This window comes from Centroberyx affinis, unplaced genomic scaffold (assembly GCF_046629955.1).
Source record: "Centroberyx affinis isolate AG114_WGS23_722 - 3 ecotype Tasmania unplaced genomic scaffold, CSIRO-AGI_Caff_v1 ptg005681l_1, whole genome shotgun sequence".
In the NCBI taxonomy this organism is placed as follows: Eukaryota; Metazoa; Chordata; class Actinopteri; order Beryciformes; family Berycidae; genus Centroberyx; species Centroberyx affinis.
In genome coordinates, this window is record NW_027282864.1 from 92,152 (window position 1) to 117,755 (window position 25,604).

Consider the following 25,604-nt stretch of genomic DNA (forward strand, 5'->3'; position numbering starts at 1 on the left):
AAATGATTTAGTTCATTAATTCACCGTCTTTAACGACTGTTCTTTGCTTTCTGGTGGAGCATTGAGGGAAACACTGTGATCAGACTGGACACTTCCTGTTAATGTTAAGGGAAATGAAGATAACTTTCACCAAATCAAACTTTGAGCCAAAGTTACAGCAGTTAATTGTAGAAGTTAGTTTCTGTATAGTTGACTCTCAACAGCTTTTCATACAAGTGATTATTTCTGCATTAGCTTCATTTCCCTTAAATATTGATGCCATTTAACAAATGATCACATTGTTTCTGAATGTCTATTTACAATTACCTATCTGGCGACCTCACTTTAATAGAGTTTAAGACTTTGTCAACTAACAAATGGAATGTTTTCTTGTGATATGCCTTTTAAAACCTGCAGGTTAGATTTCAGGAATATGTCACCTAGCCACCAAGTCAACAAGTGGTATACTTTAGAGAATCAATAATCACGTTTCTTCTGTTCACATTTGTCTTATCTTTATTCAATTGTAGGGTTAAGGTTAAGTTTGGGGTTTGACATAAGGTTTCCAGTGATGGGTTAAGGTAAGGGTTAGGTCAGCCTGTTTTTGAATAAAAATGATGATGATGTTACCCGGTCATATACTTTACTCTGTGTTGTTTAATCTAGAATTATGGTTCCTCTTACCCTTGAATCCTCTAATAACACTGACTTACCTTTAAAGATGGGTGGTGTGAAAGTTCCAGTTGAAACATTTCAGAGTGGTAACTGCAGGTGCAATGCTTATTTTAGTTTGTATTTGTTCTCGTTTTACAGATTTTGCTGCTTATTGGCGCTGTGTGTGATGGACTGAAGTGATGCTCTGCTTCTGTGAGTTCTGTTCTGCATCACAGTGCTGACAATGGCCTTCTAATTCCACAGCTCCTATTGTAAATACATAGGTAAAGATACATGAAATCAACTCAAAGTAACTTTTGTTTTTGTTACCATATTACAAGATGAAATATAAAAATGAGAGATATACGTTTGTTAGAATAAAAAAGGCATTCATATTAAAGTAGACTACATTGTCCCAGTACAGAGATCAACATCATGTTGTTTTCATGTCTGCTTGTTTCTTTAATGTCTTAAACTGAAATGAGTGGAGGAAGAGGACAGTATAGAAGAAGGCCAGTTATGATTCTTTGTACTGTGAACCAACAGGTGCACAGGTACAGAAACTCAAACTTCATCAACAAACATATAATACGTTTGCTTAAATATACAAATAAATCCAGTTCACTGTTACTTTGCTATGAGATTTTATTAAGCATTACATAGTTTCCCTTAATTTTGTACCTAGTCATATATTTAGATGGTGCAACAGGTGTAAATATTGAACGCATCGCTGGACTTAGGTACCAGCCCCAGAAGCAGTAAAGGGGCTGGTAGGCTGTATGGTAAAATGGAATGTGGTGGTTATAATGGACCAGAGTGTAATAACAATAATGATACATTTTATTTATATAGCACTTGTCTGAAAACAGAGTGTACATGAAAACAGGGAATACAACAAAATGAATAAAAACAAATAATACAAGGGTCCAAAAGAGTTACAAAGATAAAGGATAAAAGACAAATTAAAATTAAACATTTATATAATAACCAGTCTATAAAAGTGAGTCTTAAGAAGGGATTTCAAAGATGATAACGAGGAACCTGAGTTCCTCAGGCAGAGGGGCTCTAATGACAAACGCCTGGTCAGCTTTGGTCTGGACCAGAACAGTCAGTGGGATCTCAGGTCACATTCAGATTCGTATAAGGTTAAAAGGTCTGGGGGCCAGACCCTGGTGATCTTTGAATGTGATCAGTAAAATACTGAAATCAATTCTATAAACTGACTGGCAACCAGTATAAAGGTGCTGAAAAAAGGATAATGTGGTCTCTTTGTTTAGCACTGGTTAAGATGCTAGCTGCAGCATTCTGTACAATCTGAGGACAAGAGATTGACTTTTGACTAAGGACTAAAGGACAAAAGGAGTTCCAGTTGTCCTAACAAAATGATACAAAAGCATGGATCACATTCTCCAAATCTGCAAAGAATGAAAACCCCCTTGATTTTTGATATATTCCTCTTTATATATATCTTTTTATCTCCCCCGTGAATTTGGCTGTATTATTCTCTGCATTGTGTACATTCCACCAAGTGGCAAGGCGTTTCGGGCTGCCGCTACCATAGCAGACACTGTACACAAATTCCAACAGCAATTTCCTGATGCCCCTGCTATAGTGTGGGGGGGGTCTAAATCAGTGCTACCTGGAGAGTTCAATGCCCGGATTCCAACAATATGTGGACTGCCAAACGTGGAAGGGCAACATATTGCTGGTGCTGTGGAATGGTGTCTGTATGTAATGTGTGACGTAATGTTGTATGTTGTTCTTGGCGCTGGACGCAAAACAAATTTCCTGTAAAGGACAATAAAGTACAATCTTATCTTATCTCATCTTATCTTATCTTATCTTAACAGAAAGGAGCAGTACTGTGCTACCTTGTTAACCTGATCTTTAAAAGTCAAGGCCCTGTCAAAAACCAGCCCAGGTTTTACAGACTTGGCCTGTATAGCACATATGTAGGCTACACAAGCCAAGTCACATCCTCATTGGTTCAGTTCTACGCATGTACTGTAGTTATTATTGTGGGCTCTGCCTCCTACAGAAAGCAAATCAGTTTTAAATCAATCTGAACTGAAACTCCTCATGGTTTTTTCAGCTTTGTCAGGGATCCACAAAGAAAACAAAATCTGTTCAAGACTCAAGATGAAGACAAATTTACACGTCATAAGATAAATGAATGTATCAAATAGCATGACAAAATATATAGTACTGAGCATGATGATGCTAATGCTGATAAAGGATGAGCTCGCTGTTTCTCCGTAGGCTTGTACGTTCGTCACCTTCATCACTAGGCTGAAACAACATGTTATGTACATTTAAACATTTTTTTTGCCTGAATGTGTTTATGTGACATTTTTAACAGTGATTTGCATGCATACCTCTGAGACATTGATGACATCACTTGATGTCTGTTGTTGCAAATTCCCCATATTGAAGCAAGCTAAGATGATTAAAAATAGACAATGTACAGTATCACACTTCAAGATCTGGTTATAAAATGGGTCTGCACAATTGACAGAAAATGATCTTAGCAACAACTACAAACAGTCAAGAACAAACATATCAAAGAATGCTTTTGTTTTCCAATAGAGCTGCATTGCGTTCACATACCTGGTCATTGGTTTCTCCTGCACCTTTGCTGGTAAGCAACAGCAAAAATGACTACAATCACTAGAAAAACAACAATTACTCCTGCAGCCACAGTCCCCGTTTTGCCAGGTGCTGTAAATGAATGAAAATGGTTTAACCCTTATAATTTCCTCCTTGGTAATTACTACAGTAACAAGTTTTGGTAAAGTAGCCTATTGTTTGTTTAATTTAACATAGACAATTAACAAATACATCAACTCACCCAGTTAGCAAACTGCTAATGTTCTTCTGATCATAGAGGTATTATTTTTTTGGAGTCATTATTTTATAACCAGTATAGGCAAGATAAATGTGGAGGTTGGACTTGAATTTGAAATTACAACTTTCGCTTTTTACTGAAAACCTTTGTTTGTACATACTATGCAGAGGCCTGCAGCTAAACAACATCCAAGCACTCCTTTGTCTTTCAGTACCAGTAGTCTCTAAGAACAATGACATAAGGTAGCTGCAAAAGTGCTAATGGAAAAACGAATTGACTTCCTTAACATCCTAGCACATCTCTCCATTCAAAGCAAGTTGGTTTCTAAAAGCATCAATCAACTAAGTCAGCATCTTAAATATCAAATTCAAACTTGGCTATTTTTGGAGCAGTGGCTGTAGGATTATGTAAAGATTATAATGTGCTTTACTCCAAACTTAGTTGATTTATTAGCTCTAAGTTTACTTAGAGTGAATTTAAATGAATGGAATCTAACAAATAGAAAGTAAGCACAAGGATTGGCACCAAACTCTCCTCGTCGATGGACCGTTCCACCGGTGTTCCTCAAGAGTCCATTATGGGGCCACTAATCTTCAGTTACAGTTTTTTCTGAATGCTTAAACACTAACAGTGATTCTTGAAGCACTATCTCTGAAACCATTAACACTTGTAGCCAATGCATTTACCAAGTGTGCCAAACTGAATACACGTTCTCTGCTTTACACTCAGTTTGTCATTTTATAACACACTTTTTGTAAAACTGTAAACACAATTCACTGCTTTACACTCAGTTTGCAATTTACTGTAATACAGTGACACACTTCTAGCAACACTGTAAACTTATGGCCAGACCCACAAATAAGGTGAGATTTAGCCAAATTTTTTTTCCTGTTCTTTTTTTTCTAGCACAAATGTTTTTGTTTTCTTCTACTGCGCTTTTGTTGTTCGAGGAGTAGGGGTGCGCGGGGCACATCCTAACGCGGGGTTAAATGTAACACAGACTTTTTACGTAGTTACACAGGGTCGAGCAGGGTGTGCTTCTGGTCAGTTTACCACACTGCCAGCAGACGGTCTTACGCTAATTTTGGAGAGTTTTGGATGTGTTTTCGTGGAGATCTGTGGGAAAGAGTGTTTTGGCGGCATGTAAGTAAATTTCTTTATCATACTTGTTTTTCGATTACTGAGCTGTGTGTGTAAGTCACCGAATCCAACCTTATATTATCTTAATAACCATCTTGTTGCCTAAAACATAGCACCGTTTTGAAACATGTAACCAACTCATAGCAAGTGTTAGCTAGGCTTGAGAAAAACTACACACAGCGGGGTTAGTTGTAGCACGGTGTTACAACTAAGCCGCCCATAGTGTACAACGATAATGAAATAAAAACGTGTGGATACCGTCTATTAGAGGAGTGGCAAAGTCATATGGTATCTGCCATGTAACTCTATCGTTTTGTCAAGAAGAAGAGAGAGCTGCAGGAGGCTGGTAGCCACAAGTCCCCCACCGTGTTGTGTGGCTCGTGAATGTGTTTTTAATACATGCTTTTCATGTGTGTCTTTAGTCCATAGACTACTTTGATAATTTAGTGATGCCTTGACAATTATTCATTCGTTCATTTTTGCCTGGTACTACTGTGTTGACCTGTTTGTTATAGGGTTTTGGTTTTTGTGGACAAAAATAAATTTGTCAATGTTTGACACACAGTCTCTTATCAATATTCACATATATTTTGACGTGTGGATCTAGATAGACAGACAGATAGATATCCACACATACCTATCTATCCATCCATCTATCATGGATGGAAAGAGATAGATAGATAGATAATATTCACACATATGTATTCATCTATGTATTTATCTTTCCATCCATGATAGATGGATGGTTAGATGAGGGATGGATAGATGTGTGGATATCTATCTATCATAGATAAATCCACAATCAGTATCCACCTATAGTAGATAGAATTGTATTGAATTAATTGCGTTCAAACATACTTTTCTAGCAAGTGTTACAACTTACCCCATGGGCGGGGTTAATTGTAACAGACAGAGTTACAATTAACCCCGCCCATGGGGTAAGTTGTAACTTTCACTTCCGCCACTTTTGGTGAAATTGTACAAAAACGGTAGGTCCAAGAAACAAACTTCAAGTGTTCATTTGTAGCAGAGATGTATATGTAGCTTGTATAAAAATATGATTAATCTAACTCAAATATTTTTTTTATTATTTAGTCAAAACCAAAATGTGTTAGGTTGTGCCCCACTCTCCCCTATTACTGTCGAACATTTTGAGAAAAAAAACAAAAAAACTTTAAAAATAACTTTTTCCTCTTATTTGTATTGATAGTGTGTTATGTTTGGAATACACATCCATACTTTACACATTTGGATACCTGTGTGTTTACTACATGTATGACAAAACTTTATTGCAAACTGCTATGCCCTGCACAAAAGCAAAAGCCACAAGTGTTTTTCATTTATACTATCAGTGTGTAGTTGGTGCTTCGTGTGCTTATTCAAATGATGGTTTGTGTGAACTGTATTGACGCAAAAACACACTTTTTTTTAAAAGAGTTTGAAGAGTTTTGCAAGAATTGTTTGCTTTTGCAAGAGATGTATAATGGTTTGCTGGTTTTGGTGTAGAGTTTTGCAAAAATAGCCTATAGTTTCAACGATAGTGCCTAAGCAATCAGAAAAAACTGTAATGTTATTGACAGTCACTGTACGCTCTAAACAGAACAAAAATGTGAGACAGAAAATGGTTACACTTGACCTACCATGGGATGGACACCATTGTGTGGAGTTGACTTTGATTGTCTTGGCACTGACAGGGTTGGCTGCCTTACAGCTGTAGATGTCTTCATCCTGTATCTTCAGAGGGAGAGAGACGTTGGTGGTGCAGATGTCACAGTTGCTGGTCTGGCTTATCATCTTCTCTCCTCGGTACCAGGACAGGGTCACGTTTTGTGCATCCTCCACAGAACAGTCAATAGAACAGCTCCTGTCCTTCAGTGAGGGTGCTGTGATGTTGACCTGCGCTGTAGAAATGTGTGGTGTGGGAACAGATTCTAGAGGATAAACAGAAAAACAATCAGGAACTGAGAGAGCTGTTTTATAATGTTCAGTTATACTTTGAAACAGTCAAAGAAACAATGTCTACAATATCCAGAATTACCACCAGGCTTACATGCAGGACTGGCCTCAGATTGGACATATGTCATATTCAGTGCAATATAACTCTATTTCCTCTTTCAGCAATTATTGTTAGACTCAAATAATATTCATGAATACTGTCCCTATGTAGAAATTATTTTTTAGATGTTCAGTGAAAACCTGTCTTTTGTGAAATGGCAATGGGACATTTTTAAGCAAAAATGTTCTATCTTAAGTCAATCTTGGCAATTGCCATTTTCAACCATGCCTTGGCTTCAGCCATGAAAATTTGGGTTTTGAAGCTGGTTTTCAGTATTATATGCTGAGGTGCCATATTTCATTGTCCACCAGTTTCTTTTCCTCTCAGCCAGAGCAACTGGCCACTCTGCCCACTGCTTCAGACGCAGCTAAAAAGAGCAGCCAGTAGCTGCTAAATGGCTTAATGAACTGGTTGTGGTCAGTTTTGTTCTGTCATATATCTCATCTACCACATATTCCCATGCCACAGTGAGATACACAAAGTAGTGTTGCTGAGTTCCGCTATCTAAAGAGGAATGAAAACAATTGACACATTACATTACGTCATTTAGCAGACGCTTTTGTCCAAAGCGACTTACAATAAGTACATTTTGTCAACAGTAGTCAAACCAACCGTATTTCACGGTTGTCACATACACATAATGTACAGTAAAAAGGTTACTAATAAAGCACACCTACCAAACACAGTGATGAAATGCAGTCTCAGTATGTATGGGCCCTCATCCAGCAGCATTTTGAGACAGTAATGCCCAGTGTAGTTATGTTTCACTTTCATAAAGGTGAGGGATCCAGTGTGTGGGTTCAGCTGCAGAGCGCCCCTGAAGCCTTCGTCGTATAGAGTGGTGATATTATTCTTCCACCGAGCTATCAGCTTGCCAGTACATTCTGGCCCACGTATCCACTTGACATCATGGCCTGGCTGGAGTTCAGCTACAGGAGTGTCCAGAGTGGCGTTGCCCTCCACCAGGACATTAACGGAAATTATCAAATTATCTGCGAGAAACCAACACAAATAATAAGAACAATGGATAATAATCACTCTGGATGAGACCCTGATGGCTAAATGTAAATCTAGACAAAAGGCACCAGGAAACATGTCATCCCCCATGAATGATGCAGGCACCCCTTGGGCCAATCAGCAACAAGATGCGTCATCCCTCTAGGTTTCATCAAAATCAGACAGGTGGTGTAGTAGTTAGGGTCTTTCAACATTTGAAGTTTTGGCCTTTAATTAGAGCGCCTCCATCAGGCCAATCAGTGTAATTTGTTTAAACACTAGAACACAGTGTCATGAGTGCAGCTTTCTATGGACAGAGTGCTTAGGAGACACATTTGGATTTCACTCTTAAACTTTGATTCGTCAGGACGATTTCCTGGTAGTGGCCAACCCAACCTGACATCAGAATTTAATTTTGGCAAATGCATGGACGAATCAAATAGGGTGAATCTACAGCGTCTCAATTAGTAGGGATGGGACACTTTTCTGTGTTGCAGCCCCACTTTGTGATTTAGGCTGATATGATGAGTATATTTTAACATAACAATTTTGCCTGTTCAGCTTTAATGGACAGTACTATCATGACTGCTCTGACTCGAGGAACAGCTGCATGGTCAAGATGACACTGTCACACAGAGGCCAATGCTCTTTTTTATGTAACATTAAAATGCTCACAAGATTTTTTTGATAATCTTTGCATTAGTACACATCTCACATCTCACAAAATATGGGAACACTCTTAGTTTTTCAAGTGATTGGCTAAAAGACAAAAGATATGTAACTCACCACAGACAATAAGGTAGAATTCTTGGTCCCACAGTTCTGTGTTTGTTGCAAACTGAACCATAAAATGTCCAGTGTCACTGATGGTGAGGTTGTAGATGGTGATTGATCCAGTTTCTACATGTGTTTGTAGCCTGTTTGTAAATCTGGTCCCATTGACCACAATAATGTCTCCCTTAAAGACAATGGTGATTGAATTAATGGGGCTGTGGAGCCCATAGTTCCACACGTATGTGTCAGAATTCAGTCTGTTTTTTTTCAGGTGTAGGGTGACCGTTTCTCCAACCCGCTTTTTTAAAGTCTTTATTTCTTCAGCCACAGTGCCTGGAATGAGGAAAGAAAAGTAAATCGGCAGCCAGGTGACATTGTAAGATCTTCAAGAAATGTAGCATTTCATGTTTTTGTATACAATATTTCTGCGTCCCGCACTGCTATAAAACACATTAGAGTCTCCTTAAAGTAATGCACTATTGTAGCAGAGTTATGTACGTATTTATGTACGTATGTATGAAACCCAAAACAACCCACTTGTTGAAGTCTGCAGTCTATCTGTGCCACATGTGTTGTGACTAGTGTTTTTGGTTATTCGACAGCATGGAAACAACAATTTGGACTAAACACCCCCTTCAACCCATTTTTCACCTTGGGTTGTATCTTATCTATGTATCAAATGCCTGTCTTTACCCCACAGCAAAGTGAAAATGAAAGAGTTCAGTGCAATCAATCTGGATAAAACCGGCTGTTAATCAACAAAAAATAATTTACCTATAAGAAGAAAAAGGATGAGAAGAAGTATGCGTGGCTCCATTTCTCAGACTTGTCAAGAGCAAATCCAGTCTCCCGGAAATAACTGCTGACGTAAAAAACATCTACGACTAAAGGTGTGGTGTTGCTGTGAGTGCACAGACTGTGCTGTGCATAAACTTGCAACTGCTTCCTCTGCCACAAAGCTGCAGAACAATACTCTGCTAAGGGAGAAGAAAGTGGCATGAAGAGGAAGTGAGAAGAAGTTACAAGAAGAAATGTGGCTCACAGGTGAAACCACTGAGCTCAGTCAATTCATATTCATATCAGTACATGTTAACAAATGTAGCAGATCCCAGGCCAGTATACAGTATGCTGTCAGAAGTAGCTGTAAACAACTAAACCTCTGAACTTATCAGAAAACAAAGCTTAGTTGTGCAGACACATTTTGGACCATAAGATTTTTATTTCAGGTTGTTATCAATGATTCATTAAAAGAAATAATTTTCTTCTTGTAACAGTAGGTGTAAACGGGATATGTATAAAAGCTATGTGTGAAGTAAAGCACTGTGTTATATTCATGTGAATGAACACCACCCTCACCTTACACCAGCAGAGGTCCTCAGTCTGATCTACTGACAAACAAACAGACCGACCTGGAAGAAAAGGAGAACTGATGGAGGACAGTGACTCTCAGTGTGACATGAGGAACCAGCTGGGAGCTGATTTAAGGAATGGCTCAAATATGAATCTCCAAATGTCCAAATATATAATATCAATAATCTTTGTAATAAATGCTTGATTACTGTGAAATCATGAGAACGAAATGTTTATAACCTCTAAACCTCTTCTAATGATGAAAGTAGTAATCCATGATATTTTCATATTAAGAAATATTGCTATAACTTAATAGTGATTCAACTTACAGCCAGTTCGTGAAAGCTTCTCCAAAGAGCGCCCCCTACAGAAACTCAAACTTCATCAACAGAGACATATTTGCTTCAAATATACAAATAAATCCAGTTCACTTTTACTTTGTCATGAGATTTTATTAAGCATTACATAGTTGCCATTCATTTTGGAAACACTTATTGAAATACAGAAATGCTAAAAGAATCTTTGCTCCACCACATAACGAAGATGGCCACAGTCTTCTTCTCTAGGAACACCGATCCCTCCATCATCAGGCTGATTAACAGTCCAGAAGTTACAAAGGGTTAGAGCACATAAAGTAAATGCTCTAAAATAATTTTCCCATTCATGTTGGTTTATTTCATAGCATGTAATTTTTAAGCTCATCCTATATGATTTCAGCAACAATTTCATGACTCTGACCTCCAATGCTAGAGGAATTTGTTAAACAAAGCTATGCTGGACTGAAAATCCGGTTATGTGGTATAGAGAGGAACAGTTGTGGAAAATGATGAGATTGCTATGCCAAAGCTCACTGACTAGTTCTGCCTTTCATTCAGTGCGGTAGACCTCTTTGTGTCCCAATGTGAGCTGAACACCAACTAAATTTTGAAATGAATTGTTTGAAGACCAAAAGCTGTATGTGCAGTTGTGCTCCCTGATCATTTAACAGCATAATATGTTATCCCCACCTGTTTGTTCATTTGGAGGCTGCAAGCGAGCTGCAACTCTTTTTCAAATAGTGTCAGACAGCTGTTTAGCCTGTCTGTACGGTGCCATGCCATTGTTCCGACGGCCCATAATTCCGAAACTCCAATAGTCCGCAAAAATGTCCCATTGGACTGAAAGCCCATTTGTCCGAAAGCCCGAAAATACACATTCTCCCTGACAGATTAGTTAGAAAGTTAGAAAGACTCATGGCCTGCAGAAGCACGTGGCTAATTATTATGCAGAATGACGTCATCGGACATTCCCGGGTGCAACGGAGGAAGCTGGCTGTCAGACCTTTTTCCCTGGTTGGAATTATGCAGTGTCCCATGCAGCAGTGATATTACGACGGTAGTGAGGGCTTAATTCCCTAAGAAGAACAAGCTACTCGGACATTTTTCGGACTATTGGGGTTTCGGACTGCCCATTGTTTCAGAACAATGGGCAGTCCCCTTCTGGGTGTGCTTGTTTGCAAAGACGGCAAATTACTTCATTTAGGTCCTTTGGCTAGCCAGTTTCGTCCCGTTTAAAACCAAAATAATCCCAAATAGGGGATTTTGTATTCTTTTTCGCAACAAGCTCTTCCATGATTGTTCGCTTTAAAAAAAAATGAGGCAACATTTTCCAAGTATTTTTTAGGAGTTGGGTGAACTTCATTTTGAGTTGGTTAAACTCACTAATATATATAATATATATAATATATTTGACTGAATTTAGTACAGCCTACAAGAAAGTCAAAAAAATTAAAGTGTAACCAATGTCAAAAAAGTCAGCATAGAACCACATAAGATATGATTAAATTAAGTAAAATTTCAACAAAAAGTTAAAGTGTGTGAGTTGCATGAACCTACTAACTTTACTTTTTTGACAAATTCTTCCTTTCTGTTTTCAATCTAATCCTTAAAATATTTGAAAGCATTGACATATTACAGATTTAACAAATAAACAGAAAGAAAGAGGGAATTTTATGAACATGTTAATGCATCATTTATTTAATATTAGCAGTACAACACTGCCATACACTGCCATAAAATTCCTGTTATTACTCTGCAAACTTCCGCCAGCTCTGGAGGCTACATAAACAAATAGTATTAGGATTTAACTTCTTTTTCTCCTCCTTTACTTAAAATGACAACTTCTCAAATACACACGAAAATGTTTCAGCTGAAATCCGATCCGAGATATGCCAGTGGACAACACCAATACCCATGGAACAACTTTAGCAAAGACTACAGAACAGACGGCCATTTGTGGGCGTATGCGAACAATCTGATGTCAGTTTGAAAGAGAAGTAGGGGTAACTTTGCAAAAGGAGCAACTTTACACAATGCAGAACCACTCTAAATCAGTCCATAAAACCAGATTTACATTTACAGGAATTGTGCTCATAAGGTTTACAAACATTTAACAGTCTTGAACACAAATAACCAACAGCCTTTCCTGAGTGTCAGGCCAAGAGCTGTCTTGGCCAGTTACTTGTTTTTGAGGCTCATGAACCTGAAAGCTGGTTTTGGCCACAATGTGTCCAGTCCCACAAACAGTCTTTGAAAGACTTCAAAGGTTTTGGCCAGTTTTGAAGGATACTCCAGGTTTAGAGCGTATGTCAGGCCAGGAAGAAGGCAGCATGACCTCTGCTGTTCCCTGTACATACAGATAAAACACAATAATGAAGACAAACGGTCTCATTTGTTGATGAAAGATACAAATATATTGGATTCTATCTATTTCAGGTAATGCTTCAGTTTCATTGGAGCAAAACATATCACATCTGTAGAGCCCAGTATAAAAATTTAAATAATTCCATAAGAATTCTTAATTTGAGATTTTGTCCAGATCTTGTGATTTTTAAAAAGCATGCAGCTACTGCACATGATGTGCGCAAGTACATCTATTCAAAGGCTATACAAACATCTAATCGTTTATGTGTAGATGGTGTTACATGCTGTGTGCAGTTTCAGCATTGTCTCTAGTCTACTACAAAAAATGGTGAATGCACTTAGATTTTTTAGCCTGCTACCACCAATTATTACACAAACAAATAGCATACTGCAGTGCTCCGAATGCAAGAGAAATAGAAAAGAGTATGGTTAGTTTTACACTTTTTACAATTTCAACTTCACTTGAGTACTTTTATCACAATATGAATACAATGTATTACTCTCACAGAGAGCAGAATTTTTGTTATTTGGAGCTAGGCAAAATTACTTTGAGTCGGGGGACAAAGCAGGGAAGTTTTAGCGAGATATATTAAAAAGAAGGAATCCTCTTCAACTATTGCAGCTGTGCGGGATCAGGGGGGGAGCCTCATGACCAAATCAAGCAATATAAATGACACATTCAGGGAGATCTACACAAATCTTTATATGTCAGAAAGTACCTCAACAGACATGGAAATTAACTCTTTTCTTGATGGCCTGACTGTTCCTAGTTTAGACGATCACCAACGTGACTCTATTGACTCTCTCTAGGGAAGAGATAGCTGAAGTTATAAGAGCATTGCCATCAGGTAAATCCCCAGGTCAGGATGGTTTTACTGTAGAATTTTATAAATGTTTTTTAGAGGAATTGATGCCACTTATGCAACAGATGTTTGATGAATCCTTTAAAGTGGGAAAATTGCCACAATCACTATCACAGGCAATTATTACTCTCATACCTAAACAAGGCAAAGATCCATGTGATTGCAAGAGCTTCCGTCCTATTTCGTTGATATCAACAAACTGTCAGATTCTGTCTAAGATTCTGGCGAATAGACTCAACAGAGTGATCACCTCACTGATACACCCAGACCAAGTGAGATTTATCCGACAGAGGAACTCTTCTGATAATTGCAGACGCCTGCTAAATGTAATGTGGTCAGTCCGCAATATGGACTCCCCAGTTGCTGCCATCTCACTCGATGCTGAAAAGGCTTTTGATCGGGTGGAGTGGAGATACCTGTTTCTTACACTTAAATCCTTTGGTTTTGGTTAGACATTCCTAAAATGGATAGAAATACTCTATAATCAACCAGAAGCGGCAGTTCAGACAAATGGTTTAATCTCTCCCTATTTTTCACTAAGTAGAGGGACTCGTCAGAGTTCAAGCCTATCGCCAGCATTATTCTGTCTGGCTCTGGAACCATTTGCTGCAGCTATACGCAGAAATCCTAATTTTCCAGGGGTAACAATTTAGGAGTCAGTACATAAACTTATGCTTTATGCGGATGATATACTTTTGTTTGTGTCAGGCCCAGTAAAATCAGTGCCAACCCTTCTTGATTCCATTGACTACTTTTCTAAACTCTCGGGGTATAAAGTTAATTGGTCGAAGTCGGAGGCTCTCCCCCTGACAGTGTATTGCCCCAGCACCCTTTTCCAAGATGGGGCATTTCAGTGGCCATCAGAAGGCATGAAATATTTAGGAATCCTTTTTCCTCAACAAATAAATGATCTAATCAGAGTGAACTTTGATCCCCTCTTTAGAAAGATCTCTGCTGATGTGGAGAGGTGGTCCTCCCATTATGCACTCCTAGGAAATACTTCAAACAATTTGACAAGATTTGTAATAACTTTCTATGGAATGGGAAAAGAGCCAGAATGCGACTTGAAAAACTACAGTTGCCAGTTGACAAGGGAGGACTTGGGCTCCCGAAATTTGTTTTTTATCACTATGCCTTTAGCTTGAGACATCTGGCTCAGTGGTCACTACCTCCAGAAAGGGCACCCCCCTGGTTTGAATTGGAGCAAATGGGATTCTCCCCTCTTTCCCCCCTTGCTGGTCTATCGGCCAAGCTGTCACCTGAATTTTGGTCCCACCCTATTATATCTCACATTCAGACGGTTTAGAAGAAAACTTCCCAGATTAACAACATTAATCCATACTTGAATTTAGAATCGGGTATTTGGTTGAACCCCAAGCTATGCATAGGTAAAGCTCCATTTTTATGGAAAGAATGGAATAACAAATGGATCTGCACTCTCGGTGACCTATATGAGGGGGACTCTCTAAAATCCTTTGAGACCTTAGCCCAAGATTTTAGTTTACCCAGGACACAGTATTGGCGATACTTACAACTTTTTACTATTAGAAACTTTAAGCTCAACCAAAATTACCCCGCCTCACTCTGATCTGCTTAGCAACACAATCAAAGTATTTGGTCTAGGTCATGAAGCATCACATTATTATTCTATGATTTTTAGTCAAGGCCAGAAAGGGACCTCAGTGTTAAAGTGGGTCTGGGAATATGATCTAAACCTTTCATTCAGTGAGAAGGAATGGGACCACATTTGTCAGAACTCCAAGAAAATGTCTAGGGATATTAAAATTAGACTTATTCAATTTAAAATACTTAATTGGTTTTATTGGACTCCATCAAGGTTGCATAGACTCGGGCTGAAAGACACAGCAGACTGCTGGAAGTGTCAGAGGTCAGAGGGTACTCTTTTTCATGTGTTATGGTCATGCTCTGTTCTCCAAGATTTTTGGCACCAAGTTCACGAGAAAATCTGTGACATTATGAATGTTGATTTTACCTTTAGCCCTAGACTTTATGTGTTGGGGGGACCCTCTGCTCCTTGCCCATTGTAGGGGTCATGTTGCAGATTGGATCCAGACTAGCATCATGGTGGGGAGGCATAATGAGAGGGTGGAAGACAAGAGGGGGACCTTCCATGCAGGAATGGCTTACTGAACTGGGAAAGGTTGTGGCATATGAGCATCTGTCCTATAGGATGCATAATAGATCAGAGGCTTATGCATTGAAATGGGAGACATACCTAGCCTATATCATTAGCTGAGAGAGACCTGTGTGGATAGTGTGGTACAGCAACCTGTCACAAGGGCAGAATCTGGACGGACTGAGAGCTACATGTAGGTTTCTACATTCTAGTATGTATATTTATAGTTTAGGCTGATGTTATTGTTATTTTATATGGGTTTTTTTTTTTTTTTGTGTATTTTGTATTTTGTATTTATTTATTCATTCTTTTTCTTTTTTCCTTCTTTTTTGTGTTGTACTTCTGTATCTTGCTGTTATGGGAGTATATGTCTGTTGTACTTTTGTTTTGAAAAACTGAATAAACTATAGTCATAAAAAAAAAAAGAAGAGCAATAGCCACTTTAATTGCGATGTCCGACTTGGTAAACGAACAAATACAAATTGAATACTTACTTGTCTTGTGTGGAGTTGAATTCCATACAAAATCCATGCACAGGTGTAGCTGCTGAAGAATGCTCAGACAGGAGGACAGGAACAGGCTCAGACCAGCTCAGTTCTGTTGCTGCGTGGGCGGGTCATGACCGTAACGTTTGACATAAGCACTTTCATTCAGTTTTGTGAAATCAATTTATCATCAAGTGTAATAAAAGTCAATGTAATTTTAGAAAATAATGAGTTGTTAAAAATTGTTGCAGTTTTTACTTATGTGTAACTTAATCAAACGCACATAGAAAGGAAAATTAATTTAGTGGAAGAAATATACATTTTAAAATAGAGTAATATGGACAACACCATTGAAACCCTTTTTACAGTGCATGTGGGGAGTGGGGGACTCCCCCGCCCCCTGTGCGTGCCGCACACCCACCTGCGCAAATATATCGGCAATCGCCGGTTGATGGACTGACGGTGGACGGTTGGAAAATTTTAACATATCGCCCAACCCTAATGTTGGTGTGTACTAAGATATTGAAGAGCTTGTCCAAATTTAAAGCAGCACACAATCCCAATAACTGGCATAAAAACTGCTTAATGCTGACAACAGCAGCTTCTCAGCAGCTCCAAACAGCTTTTCATACAAGTGATTATTTCTGCATTAGCATTTCCCTTAAATATTGATGCCATTTAACAAATGATCACATTGTTTCTGAATATCTATTTAATTACCTATCAGGCGACCTCACTTTAATACAGTTTAAGACTTTGTCAACTAACAAATGGAAAGTTTTCTTTTGATATGCCTTTTAAAACCTGCAGGTTAGGTTTCAGGAATATGTGACCTAGCCACCAAGTCAACAAGTGCTATACTTAAGAGAATCAATAATTACGTTTCTTCTGTTCACATTTTTCTTATCTTTATTCAATTGTAGGGTTAAGGTTAAGTTTGGGGTTTGACATAAGGTCTCCAGTGATGGGTTAAGGTAAGGGTTAGGTCAGCCTGTTTTTGAATAAAAATGATGATGATGTTACCCGGTCATATACTTTACTCTGTGTTGTTTAATCTAGAATTATGGTTCCTCTTACCCTTGAATCCTCTAATAACACTGACTTACCTTTAAAGATGGGTGGTGTGAAAGTTCCAGTTGAAACATTTCAGAGTGGTAACTGCAGGTGCAATGCTTATTTTAGTTTGTATTTGTTCTCGTTTTACAGATTTTGCTGCTTATTGGCGCTGTGTGTGATGGACTGAAGTGATGCTCTGCTTCTGTGAGTTCTGTTCTGCATCACAGTGCTGACAATGGCCTTCTAATTCCACAGCTCCTATTGTAAATACATAGGTAAAGATACATGAAATCAACTCAAAGTAACTTTTGTTTTTGTTACCATTATACAAGATAAAAGACAAAAATGAGAGATATATGTTCGTTAGAATAAAAAAGGCATTCATATTAAAGTAAACTACATTGTCCCAGTACAGAGATAAAGTCTTTTTTCAATTCAACATCATGTTGATTTCATGTCAGCATGTTTCTTTAATGTCTTAAACTGAAATGAGTGGAGGAAGAGGACAGTAGAATGTAGAAGAAGGCCAGTTATGATTCTTTGTACTGTGAACCAACAGGTGCACAGGTACAGAAACTCAAACTTCATCAATATATAATACGTTTGCTTAAATATACAAATAAATCTAGTTCACTGTTACTTTGCTATGAGATTTTATTAAGCATTACATAGTTGCCCTTCATATATGCCTAGTCATATATTTAGATGGTGCAACAGGTGTAAATATTGAACGCATCGCTGGACTTAGGTACCAGCCCCAGAAGCAGTAAAGGGGCTGGTAGGCTGTATGGTAAAATGGAATGTGGTGGTTATAATGGACCAGAGTGTAATAACAATAATGATACATTTTATTTATATAGCACTTGCCTGAAAATAGTGTACATGAAAACAGGGAATACAACAAAATGAATAAAAACAAATAATACAAGGGTCCAAAAGAGTTACAAAGATAAAGGATAAAAGACAAATTAAAATGAAACATTTACATAATAACCAGTCTATAAAAGTGAGTCTTCAGAAGAGATTTCAAAGATGATAACAAGGAACCTGAGTTCCTCAGGCAGTCAGTGGGATCTCAGGTCACATTCAGATTCATATAAGGTTAAAAGGTCTGGGGGCCAGACCCTGGTGATCTTTGAATGTGATCAGTAAAATACTGAAATCAATTCTATAAACTGACTGGCAACCAGTATAAAGGTGCTGAAAAAAGGATAATGTGGTCTCATTGTTTAGCACTGGTTAAGATGCTAGCTGCAGCATTCTGTACAATCTGAGGACAAGAGATTGACTTTTGACTAAGGACTAAAGGACTAAAGGAGTTCCAGTTTCGCTGTTCGCTGTTTCTCCGTAGGCTTGTACGTTCGTCAACTTCATCACTAGGCTGAAACAACATGTTATGTACATTTAAACTTTTTTTTGCCTGAATGTGTTTATGTGACATTTTTACAGTGATTTGCATGCATACCTCTGAGACATTGATGGCATCACTTGACGTCTGTTGTTGCAAATTCCCCATATTGACGCAATCTAAGATGATTAAAAATAGACAATGTACAGTATCACACTTCAAAATGTGGTTATAAAATGGGTCTGCACAATTGACAGAAAATGATCTTAGCAACAACTACAAACAATCAAGAACAAACATATCGAAGAATGCTTTTATTTTTCAATAGAGCTGCATTGCGTTCACGTACCTGGTCCTTGGTTTTTCCTGCACCGTTGCAGGCAAACAGCAGAAATGACTGCAGTCACTAGAAAAACAACTATTACTACAATCAATGCAGCCACAGTCCCCGTTTTGCCAGGTGCTGTAAATGAATGAAAATGGTTTAACCCTTATAATTTCCTCCTTGGTAATTACTACAGTAACAACTTATGGTAAAGTAGCCTATTGTTTGTTTAATTTAACATAGACAATTAGCAAAAGTATCAACTCACCCAGTTAGCAAACTGCTAATGTTCTTCTGATCATAGAGGTATTTTTTTCCCAAGATTTTTGAGTCATTATTTTATAACCGGTATAGGCAAGATAAATGTGGAGGTTGGACTTGAATTTGAAATTACAACTTTCGCCTTTTACTGAAAACCTTTGTTTATACATACTATGCAGAGGCCTGCAGCTAAACAACATCCAAGCACTCCTTTGTCTTTCAGTACCAGTAGTCTCTAAGAACAATGACATAAGGTAGCTGCAAATGTGCTAATGGAAAAACGAATTGACTTCCTTAACATCCTAGCACATCTTAAAGCAAGTTGGTTTCTAAAAGCATCAATAGTCTAAGTCAGCATCTTAAATCAAATTCAAACTTGGCTATTTTTGGAGCAGTGGCTGTAGGATTATGTAAAGATTATAATGTGCTTTACTCCAAACTTAGTTGATTTATTAGCTCTAAGTTTACTTAGAGTGAATTTAAATGAATGGAATCTAACAAATAGAAAGTAAGCACAAGGATTGGCACCAAACTCTCCTCATTGATGGACCGTTCCACCGGTGTTCCTCAAGAGTCCATTATGGGGCCACTAATCTTCAGTTACAGTTTTTTCTGAATGCTTAAACACTAACAGTGATTCTTGAAGCACTATCTCTGAAACCATTAACACTTGTAGCCAATGCATTTACCAAGTGTGCCAAACTGAATGCACGTTCTCTGCTTTACACTCAGTTTGTAATTTTATAACACACTTTTTGTAAAACTGTAAACACAACTCACTGCTTTAAGCCGAGCATACACTGTACGATTTTAGAAATGTTGTTGTTTAATTCCAACTCCTACTGTACTCCTACTGTACGAGTAAATCGAAGCCAAAGCTCACGATTTATCTGCTCACACTGTACGGTCCGATCGTCAAGCCACGACCTGAGTGCTCACACTGTACGTGTAGAAAACGGCCCGTCGGCCCCTGCGGACTGTTCTGGCTATTGACAATTGTCAATAAAGATTCGCTTGAAAGCTCCAAGGCAGGTGGTGTCTGCGTATATGGACTCGCAGGTGGCTAGGACGACGTGGACAGTATGGCTTGTCCATTTTGCAGAGAGATTTGGTGGTAAACTAGCTACGTTTTACTGTATAGATTATACATTGTTAACTTGATAGCAAGCTACGCTCTGATTACTGTACAGGTAATAACCTTTCTTTTTCTTCCTTGCTGTGCAGTTGTTATCACCATAAACTGCACTTCCTACATTATGATTACTTGTTGCTGACGTTAGTTTTATTTATAGCCAAATTGTAGCCTAGCCCATATTTTCCGTCCACATGACGCGTCGTGTCGCCATGGCACTGTCAGACGCTTTGTTTGCCACTTCGCGCAGGCACAGTGAGAAAAAAGTCACTGACCTCGGGGAATCGACTCGTGGCTCTGCTTCAACTGTGCGAGAGCCTGACGACGGCCGACCAAATTTCTGACATGTCAGAAATTCATCCGAACGTCCGACGGCTGGTCGGGACCAGTTGATCGGTCCTCGCTCCCCCCTGTACACTGCACGGCAAACGACGCCCGACAAAGCTGAAATTCGGTCCGACTCTAAAATGAGTCGTGCGGCTCAAAAATCGGGTCAGAAACGGGCTCAAATCGTACAGTGTATGGGCAGCTGTAATTTTATAACACACTTTTTGCAAAACTGTAAACACAACTCACTGCTTTACACTCAGTTTGCAATTTACTGTAATACAGTAACACACTTCTAGCAACACTGTAAACTTATGGCCAGACCCACAAAGAAGGCGAGATTTAGCCTAATTTTTTTCTCTTCTTTTTTTTCCAGCACAAATGTTTTTGTTTTCTTCTACTGCGCTTTTGTTGTTTGAGGAGTGTTACTGTAGAACATTTTGAGAAAAAAAACAAAAACCTTTTCCCCTTATTTGTATTGATAGTGTGTTATGTTCGGAATACACATCCATACTTTACACATTTGGATACCTGTGTGTATGTGTGTTTACTACATGTATGACAAAACTTTATTACAAACTGCTATGCCCTGCACACAGAAAAAGCAAAAGCCACAAGTGTTTTTCATTTATACTATCAGTGTGTAGTTGGTGCTTCGTGTGCTTATTCAAATGATGGTTTGTGTGAACTGTATTGACGCAAAAACACACTTTTTAAAAGAGTTTTGCAAGAATTGTTTGCTTTTGCAAGAGATGTATAATGTTTTGCTGGTTTGCTGGTTTTGGTGTAGAGTTTTGCAGAAATAGCCTATAGTTTCAACGATAGTGCCTAAGCAATCAGAAAAAACTGTAATGTTATTGACAGTCACTGTACGCTCTAAAGTAGACAGACAGACTGATCCCTAAATACTGTGTCAAAAACACTGATCACAAACACACTGCTTAGAGCAGGAAATGTGATCTCAACAAAAACCACAAGTGCTCACATGACAGAACAAAAATGTTACACTTGACCTACCATGGGAAGGACACCATTGTGTGGAGTTGACTTTGATTGTCTTGGCACTGACAGGGTTGGCTGCCCTGCAGCTGTAGATGTCTTCATCCTGTATCTTCAGAGGGAGAGAGACGTTGGTGGTGCAGATGTCACAGTTGCTGGTCTGGTTTATCATCTTCTCTCCTCGGTACCAGGACAGGGTCACGTTTTGTGCATCCTCCACAGAACAGTCAATAGAACAGCTCCTGTCCTTCAGTGAGGCTGCTGTGATGTTGACCTGCACTGTAGAAATGTGTGGTGTGGGAACAGATTCTAGAGGATAAACAGAAAAACAATCAGGAAGTGAGAGAGCTGTTTTATAATGTTCAGTTATACTTTGAAACAGTCAAAGAAACAATATCTACAATATCCAGAATTACCACCAGGCTTACATGCAGGACTGGCCTCAGATTGGACATATGTCATACTCAGTGCAATATAACTCTATTTCCTCTTTCAGCAATTATTGTTAGACTCAAAGAATATTCGTGAATACTGACTCAGTCCCTATGTAGAAATATTTTTTTAGATGTTCAGTGAAAACCTGTCTTTTGTGAAATGGCAATGGGACATTTTTCAAGCAAAAATGTTCTATCTTAAGTCAATCTTGGTAATTGCCATTTCAGCTATGCCTAGTCTTCAGCCATGAAAATTTGGGTTTTGAAGCTGGTTTTCAGTATTATATGCTGAGGTGTCATATTTCAGTGCCCACCAGTTTTGTTCTGTCATATATCTCATCTACCACATATTCCCATGCCACAGTGAGATACACAAAGTAGTGTTGCTGAGTTCTGCTATCTAAAGAGGAATGAAAACAATTGACACCTTACATTACATCATTTAGCAGATGCTTTTGTCCAAAGCGACTTACAATAAGTACATTTTGTCAACAGTAGTCAAACTAACCGTATATCACAGTCTTCATATACACATAATATACAGTAAAAAGGTTACTAATAAAGCACACCTACCAAACACAGTGATGGAATACCGTCTCAGAAAGTATGGGTCCTCACCCAGCAGCATTTTGAGACAGTAATGCCCAGTGTAGTTATGTTTCACTTTCATAAAGGTGAGGGATCCAGTGTGTGGGTTCAGCTGCAGAGCGCCCCTGAAGCCTTCGTCGTATAGAGTGGTGATATTATTCTTCCACCAAGCTATCAGCTTGCCAGTACATTCTGGCCCAAGTGTCCACTTGACATCATGGCCTGGCTGGAGTTCATCTACAGGAGTGTCCAGAGTGGCGTTGCCCTCCACCAGGACATTAACGGAAATTATCAAATTATCTGCGAGAAACCAACACAAATAATAAGAACAATGGATAATAATCACTCTGGATGAGACCCTGATGGCTAAATGTAAATCTACACAAAAGGCACCAGGAAACATGTCGTCCCCCATGAATGACGCAGGAACCCCTTGGGCCAATCAGCAACAAGATGCGTCATCCCTCTAGGTTTCATCAAAATCAGACAGGTGGTGTAGTAGTTAGGGTCTTTCAACATTTGAAGTTTTGGCCTTTGATTAGAGCGCCTCCATCAGGCCAATCAGTGTAATTTGTTTAAACACTAGAACACAGTGTCATGAGTGCAGCTTTCTATGGACAGAGTGCTTAGGAGACACATTTGGATTTCACTCTTAAATTTTGATTCGTCAGGACGATTTCCTGGTAGTGGCCAACCCAACCTGACATCAGAATTTAATTTTGGCAAATGCATGGACGGATTAAAATAGGGTGAATCTACAGCGTCTCAATTAGTAGGGATGGGACACTTTTCTGTGTTGCAGCCCCACTTTGTGATTTAGGCTGATATGATGAGTATATTTTAACATAACAATTTTGCCTAGTGCAGCTTTAATGGACAGTAGTATGACTGCTCTGACTCGAGGAACAGCTGCATGGTCAAGATGACACTGTCACACAGAGGCCAATGCTCTTTTTTATGTAACATTAAAATGCTCACAAGATTTTTTTGATAATCTTTGCATTAGTACACATCTCACATCTCACAGAATATGGGAACACTCTTAGTTTTTCAAGTGATTGGCTAAAAGACAAAAGATATGTAACTCACCACAGACAGTAAGGTTGAATGTTTGCTGCAACAGTCCTGTTTCTGTTACAGACTGAACCATAAAATGTCCAGTGTCATTGATGGTGAGGTTGTAGATGGTGATTGATCCAGTTTCTACATGTGTTTGTAACCTGTTTTTAAATCTGGTCCTACTGAACAAACGGATGTCTCCCTTATTGACAATGATGATTACATTAATGGGGCTATGGAGCCCATAGGTCCACACGTATGTGTCGTAATTCTGTCCGGTTTTGTTCAGGTGTAGGGTGACGGTTTCTCCAACCCGCTTTTTTACTACTTTTACTGATTCTGTAGTGAGGAATGAGGAAAGAAAAGTAAATCAACACACCAAGCCAGGTGCCATTGTAAGACCTTCAAGAAATGTAGTATTTAATGTTTTTGTATACAATTTGTTTGCGTCCCACACTGCTATAAAACACGTTAAATACTAATTAAAGCAATGCACTATTGTAGCACAGTTATGTACGTATGTATGTACAGTATGTATGAAACCCAAAACAACCCACTTGTTGAAGTCTGCAGTCTATCTGTGCCACATGTGTTGTGACTAGTGTTTTTGGTTATTCGACAGCATGGAAACAACCATTTGGACTAAACACCCCCTTCATCTCATTTTTCACCTTGGGTTGTATCCAAGTATCTTATCTTATCTTATCTTATCTTATCTATGTATCAAATGCCTGTCTTTACCCCACAGCAAAGTGAAAATGAAAGAGTTCAGTGCAATCAATCTGGATAAAACCGACTGTTAATCAACAAAAAATAATTTACCTGTAAGAAGAAAAAGGATGAGAAGAAGTATGCGTGGCTCCATTTCTCAGACTTGTCAAGAGCAAGTCCAGTCTCCCGGAAATAACTGCTGACATAAAAAACATCTACGACTAAACGTGTGGTGTTGCTGTGAGTGCACAGACTGTGCTGTGCATAAACTTGCAACTGCTTCCTCTGCCACAAAGCTGCAGAACAATACTCTGCTAAGGGAGAAGAAAGCGGCATGAAGAGGAAGTGAGAAGAAGTTACAAGAAGAAATGTGGCTCACAGGTGAAACCACTGAGCTCAGTCAATTCATATTCATATCAGTACATGTTAACAAATTTAGCAGATCCCAGGCCAGTATACAGTACGCTGTCAGAAGTAGCTGTAAACAACTAAACCTCTGAACTTATCAGAAAACAAAGCTTAGTTGTGCAGACACATTTTGGACCAAAAGGTTTTTATTTCAGGTTGTTATCAATGATTCATTAAAAAAATAATTTTCTTCTTGTAACAGTAGGTGTAAACAGGATATGTATTAAAGCTATGTGTGAAGTAAAGCACTGTGTTATATTCATGTGAATGAACGCCACCCTCTCCTTACACCAGCAGAGGTCCTCAGCTCTCTGTACTGTTGGTTTGATCCACTGACAAACAAACAGACCGACCTGGAAGAAAAGGAGAACTGATGGAGGACAGTGAGTCTCGGTGTGACATGAGGAACCAGCAGGGAGCTGGGAGCTGATTTAAGGAATGGCACAAATATGAATCTCCAAATGTCCAAATATATTATATCAATAATCTTTGTAATAAATGCTTGGTTACTGTGAAATCATGAGAAAGAAATGTTTATAACCTCTAAACCTCTTCTAATGATGAAAGTAGTAATCCATGATATTTTCATATTAAGAAATATTGCTATAACTTAATAGTAATTCAACTTACAGCCAGTTCATGAAAGCTTCTCCAAAGAGCGCCCCCTACAGAAACTCAAACTTCATCAACAGACACATAATACATTTGCTTCAAACATACAAATAAATCCAGTTCACTTTTACTTTGCCATGAGATTTTATTAAGCATTACATAGTTGCCATTCATTTTGGAAACACTTAATGAAATACAGAAATGCTAAAAGCGTCTTTACTCTCTCTTTATAGAGAATCAAGCAAGTGAGAAGACAATGACAGGGAGAAAAGAGTTGGGAATATATTGAATGTGAAAACCCAAAAACAGTTTGGGCTCCAACACATTTTAGCTCAGCCATCGATGCCAATCTTTATGGAAGTGGCAATCTTTTTTTCACAGACC

The 25,604-nt window shown here is 38.6% G+C and overlaps 2 protein-coding genes across 6 annotated transcripts; both read right to left on the reverse strand.

Moving 5' to 3' along the window:
* Positions 1-1,222: 1,222 nt before the first annotated feature.
* LOC139667630 (CD48 antigen-like) lies at positions 1,223-24,446 on the reverse strand. Of its 5 annotated transcripts, none has more exons than XM_071547125.1 (7): positions 24,312-24,446; positions 23,520-23,828; positions 22,416-22,730; positions 21,427-21,717; positions 18,714-18,827; positions 18,482-18,543; positions 1,223-2,922 (listed from the first exon to the last, which is right to left on the reverse strand). In XM_071547125.1, the coding sequence occupies exons 1-7, from the start codon at positions 24,352-24,354 to the stop codon at positions 2,854-2,856; spliced, it is 1,203 nt and encodes a 400-aa protein (XP_071403226.1). In that variant the 5' UTR covers positions 24,355-24,446; the 3' UTR covers positions 1,223-2,853. The 5 variants fall into 5 exon arrangements, with proteins under 5 accessions (XP_071403226.1, XP_071403227.1, XP_071403225.1 ...); XM_071547126.1 differs by lacking the exon at positions 1,223-2,922 and adding an exon at positions 17,183-17,274; XM_071547124.1 differs by lacking the exon at positions 1,223-2,922 and adding an exon at positions 17,665-18,397.
* LOC139667631 (T-lymphocyte surface antigen Ly-9-like) lies at positions 2,852-9,329 on the reverse strand. The gene is made up of 6 exons (XM_071547127.1): positions 9,219-9,329; positions 8,457-8,777; positions 7,352-7,666; positions 6,259-6,549; positions 3,241-3,351; positions 2,852-3,070 (listed from the first exon to the last, which is right to left on the reverse strand). The coding sequence occupies exons 1-5, from the start codon at positions 9,259-9,261 to the stop codon at positions 3,245-3,247; spliced, it is 1,077 nt and encodes a 358-aa protein (XP_071403228.1). The 5' UTR covers positions 9,262-9,329; the 3' UTR covers positions 2,852-3,070; positions 3,241-3,244.
* Positions 24,447-25,604: the final 1,158 nt, after the last annotated feature.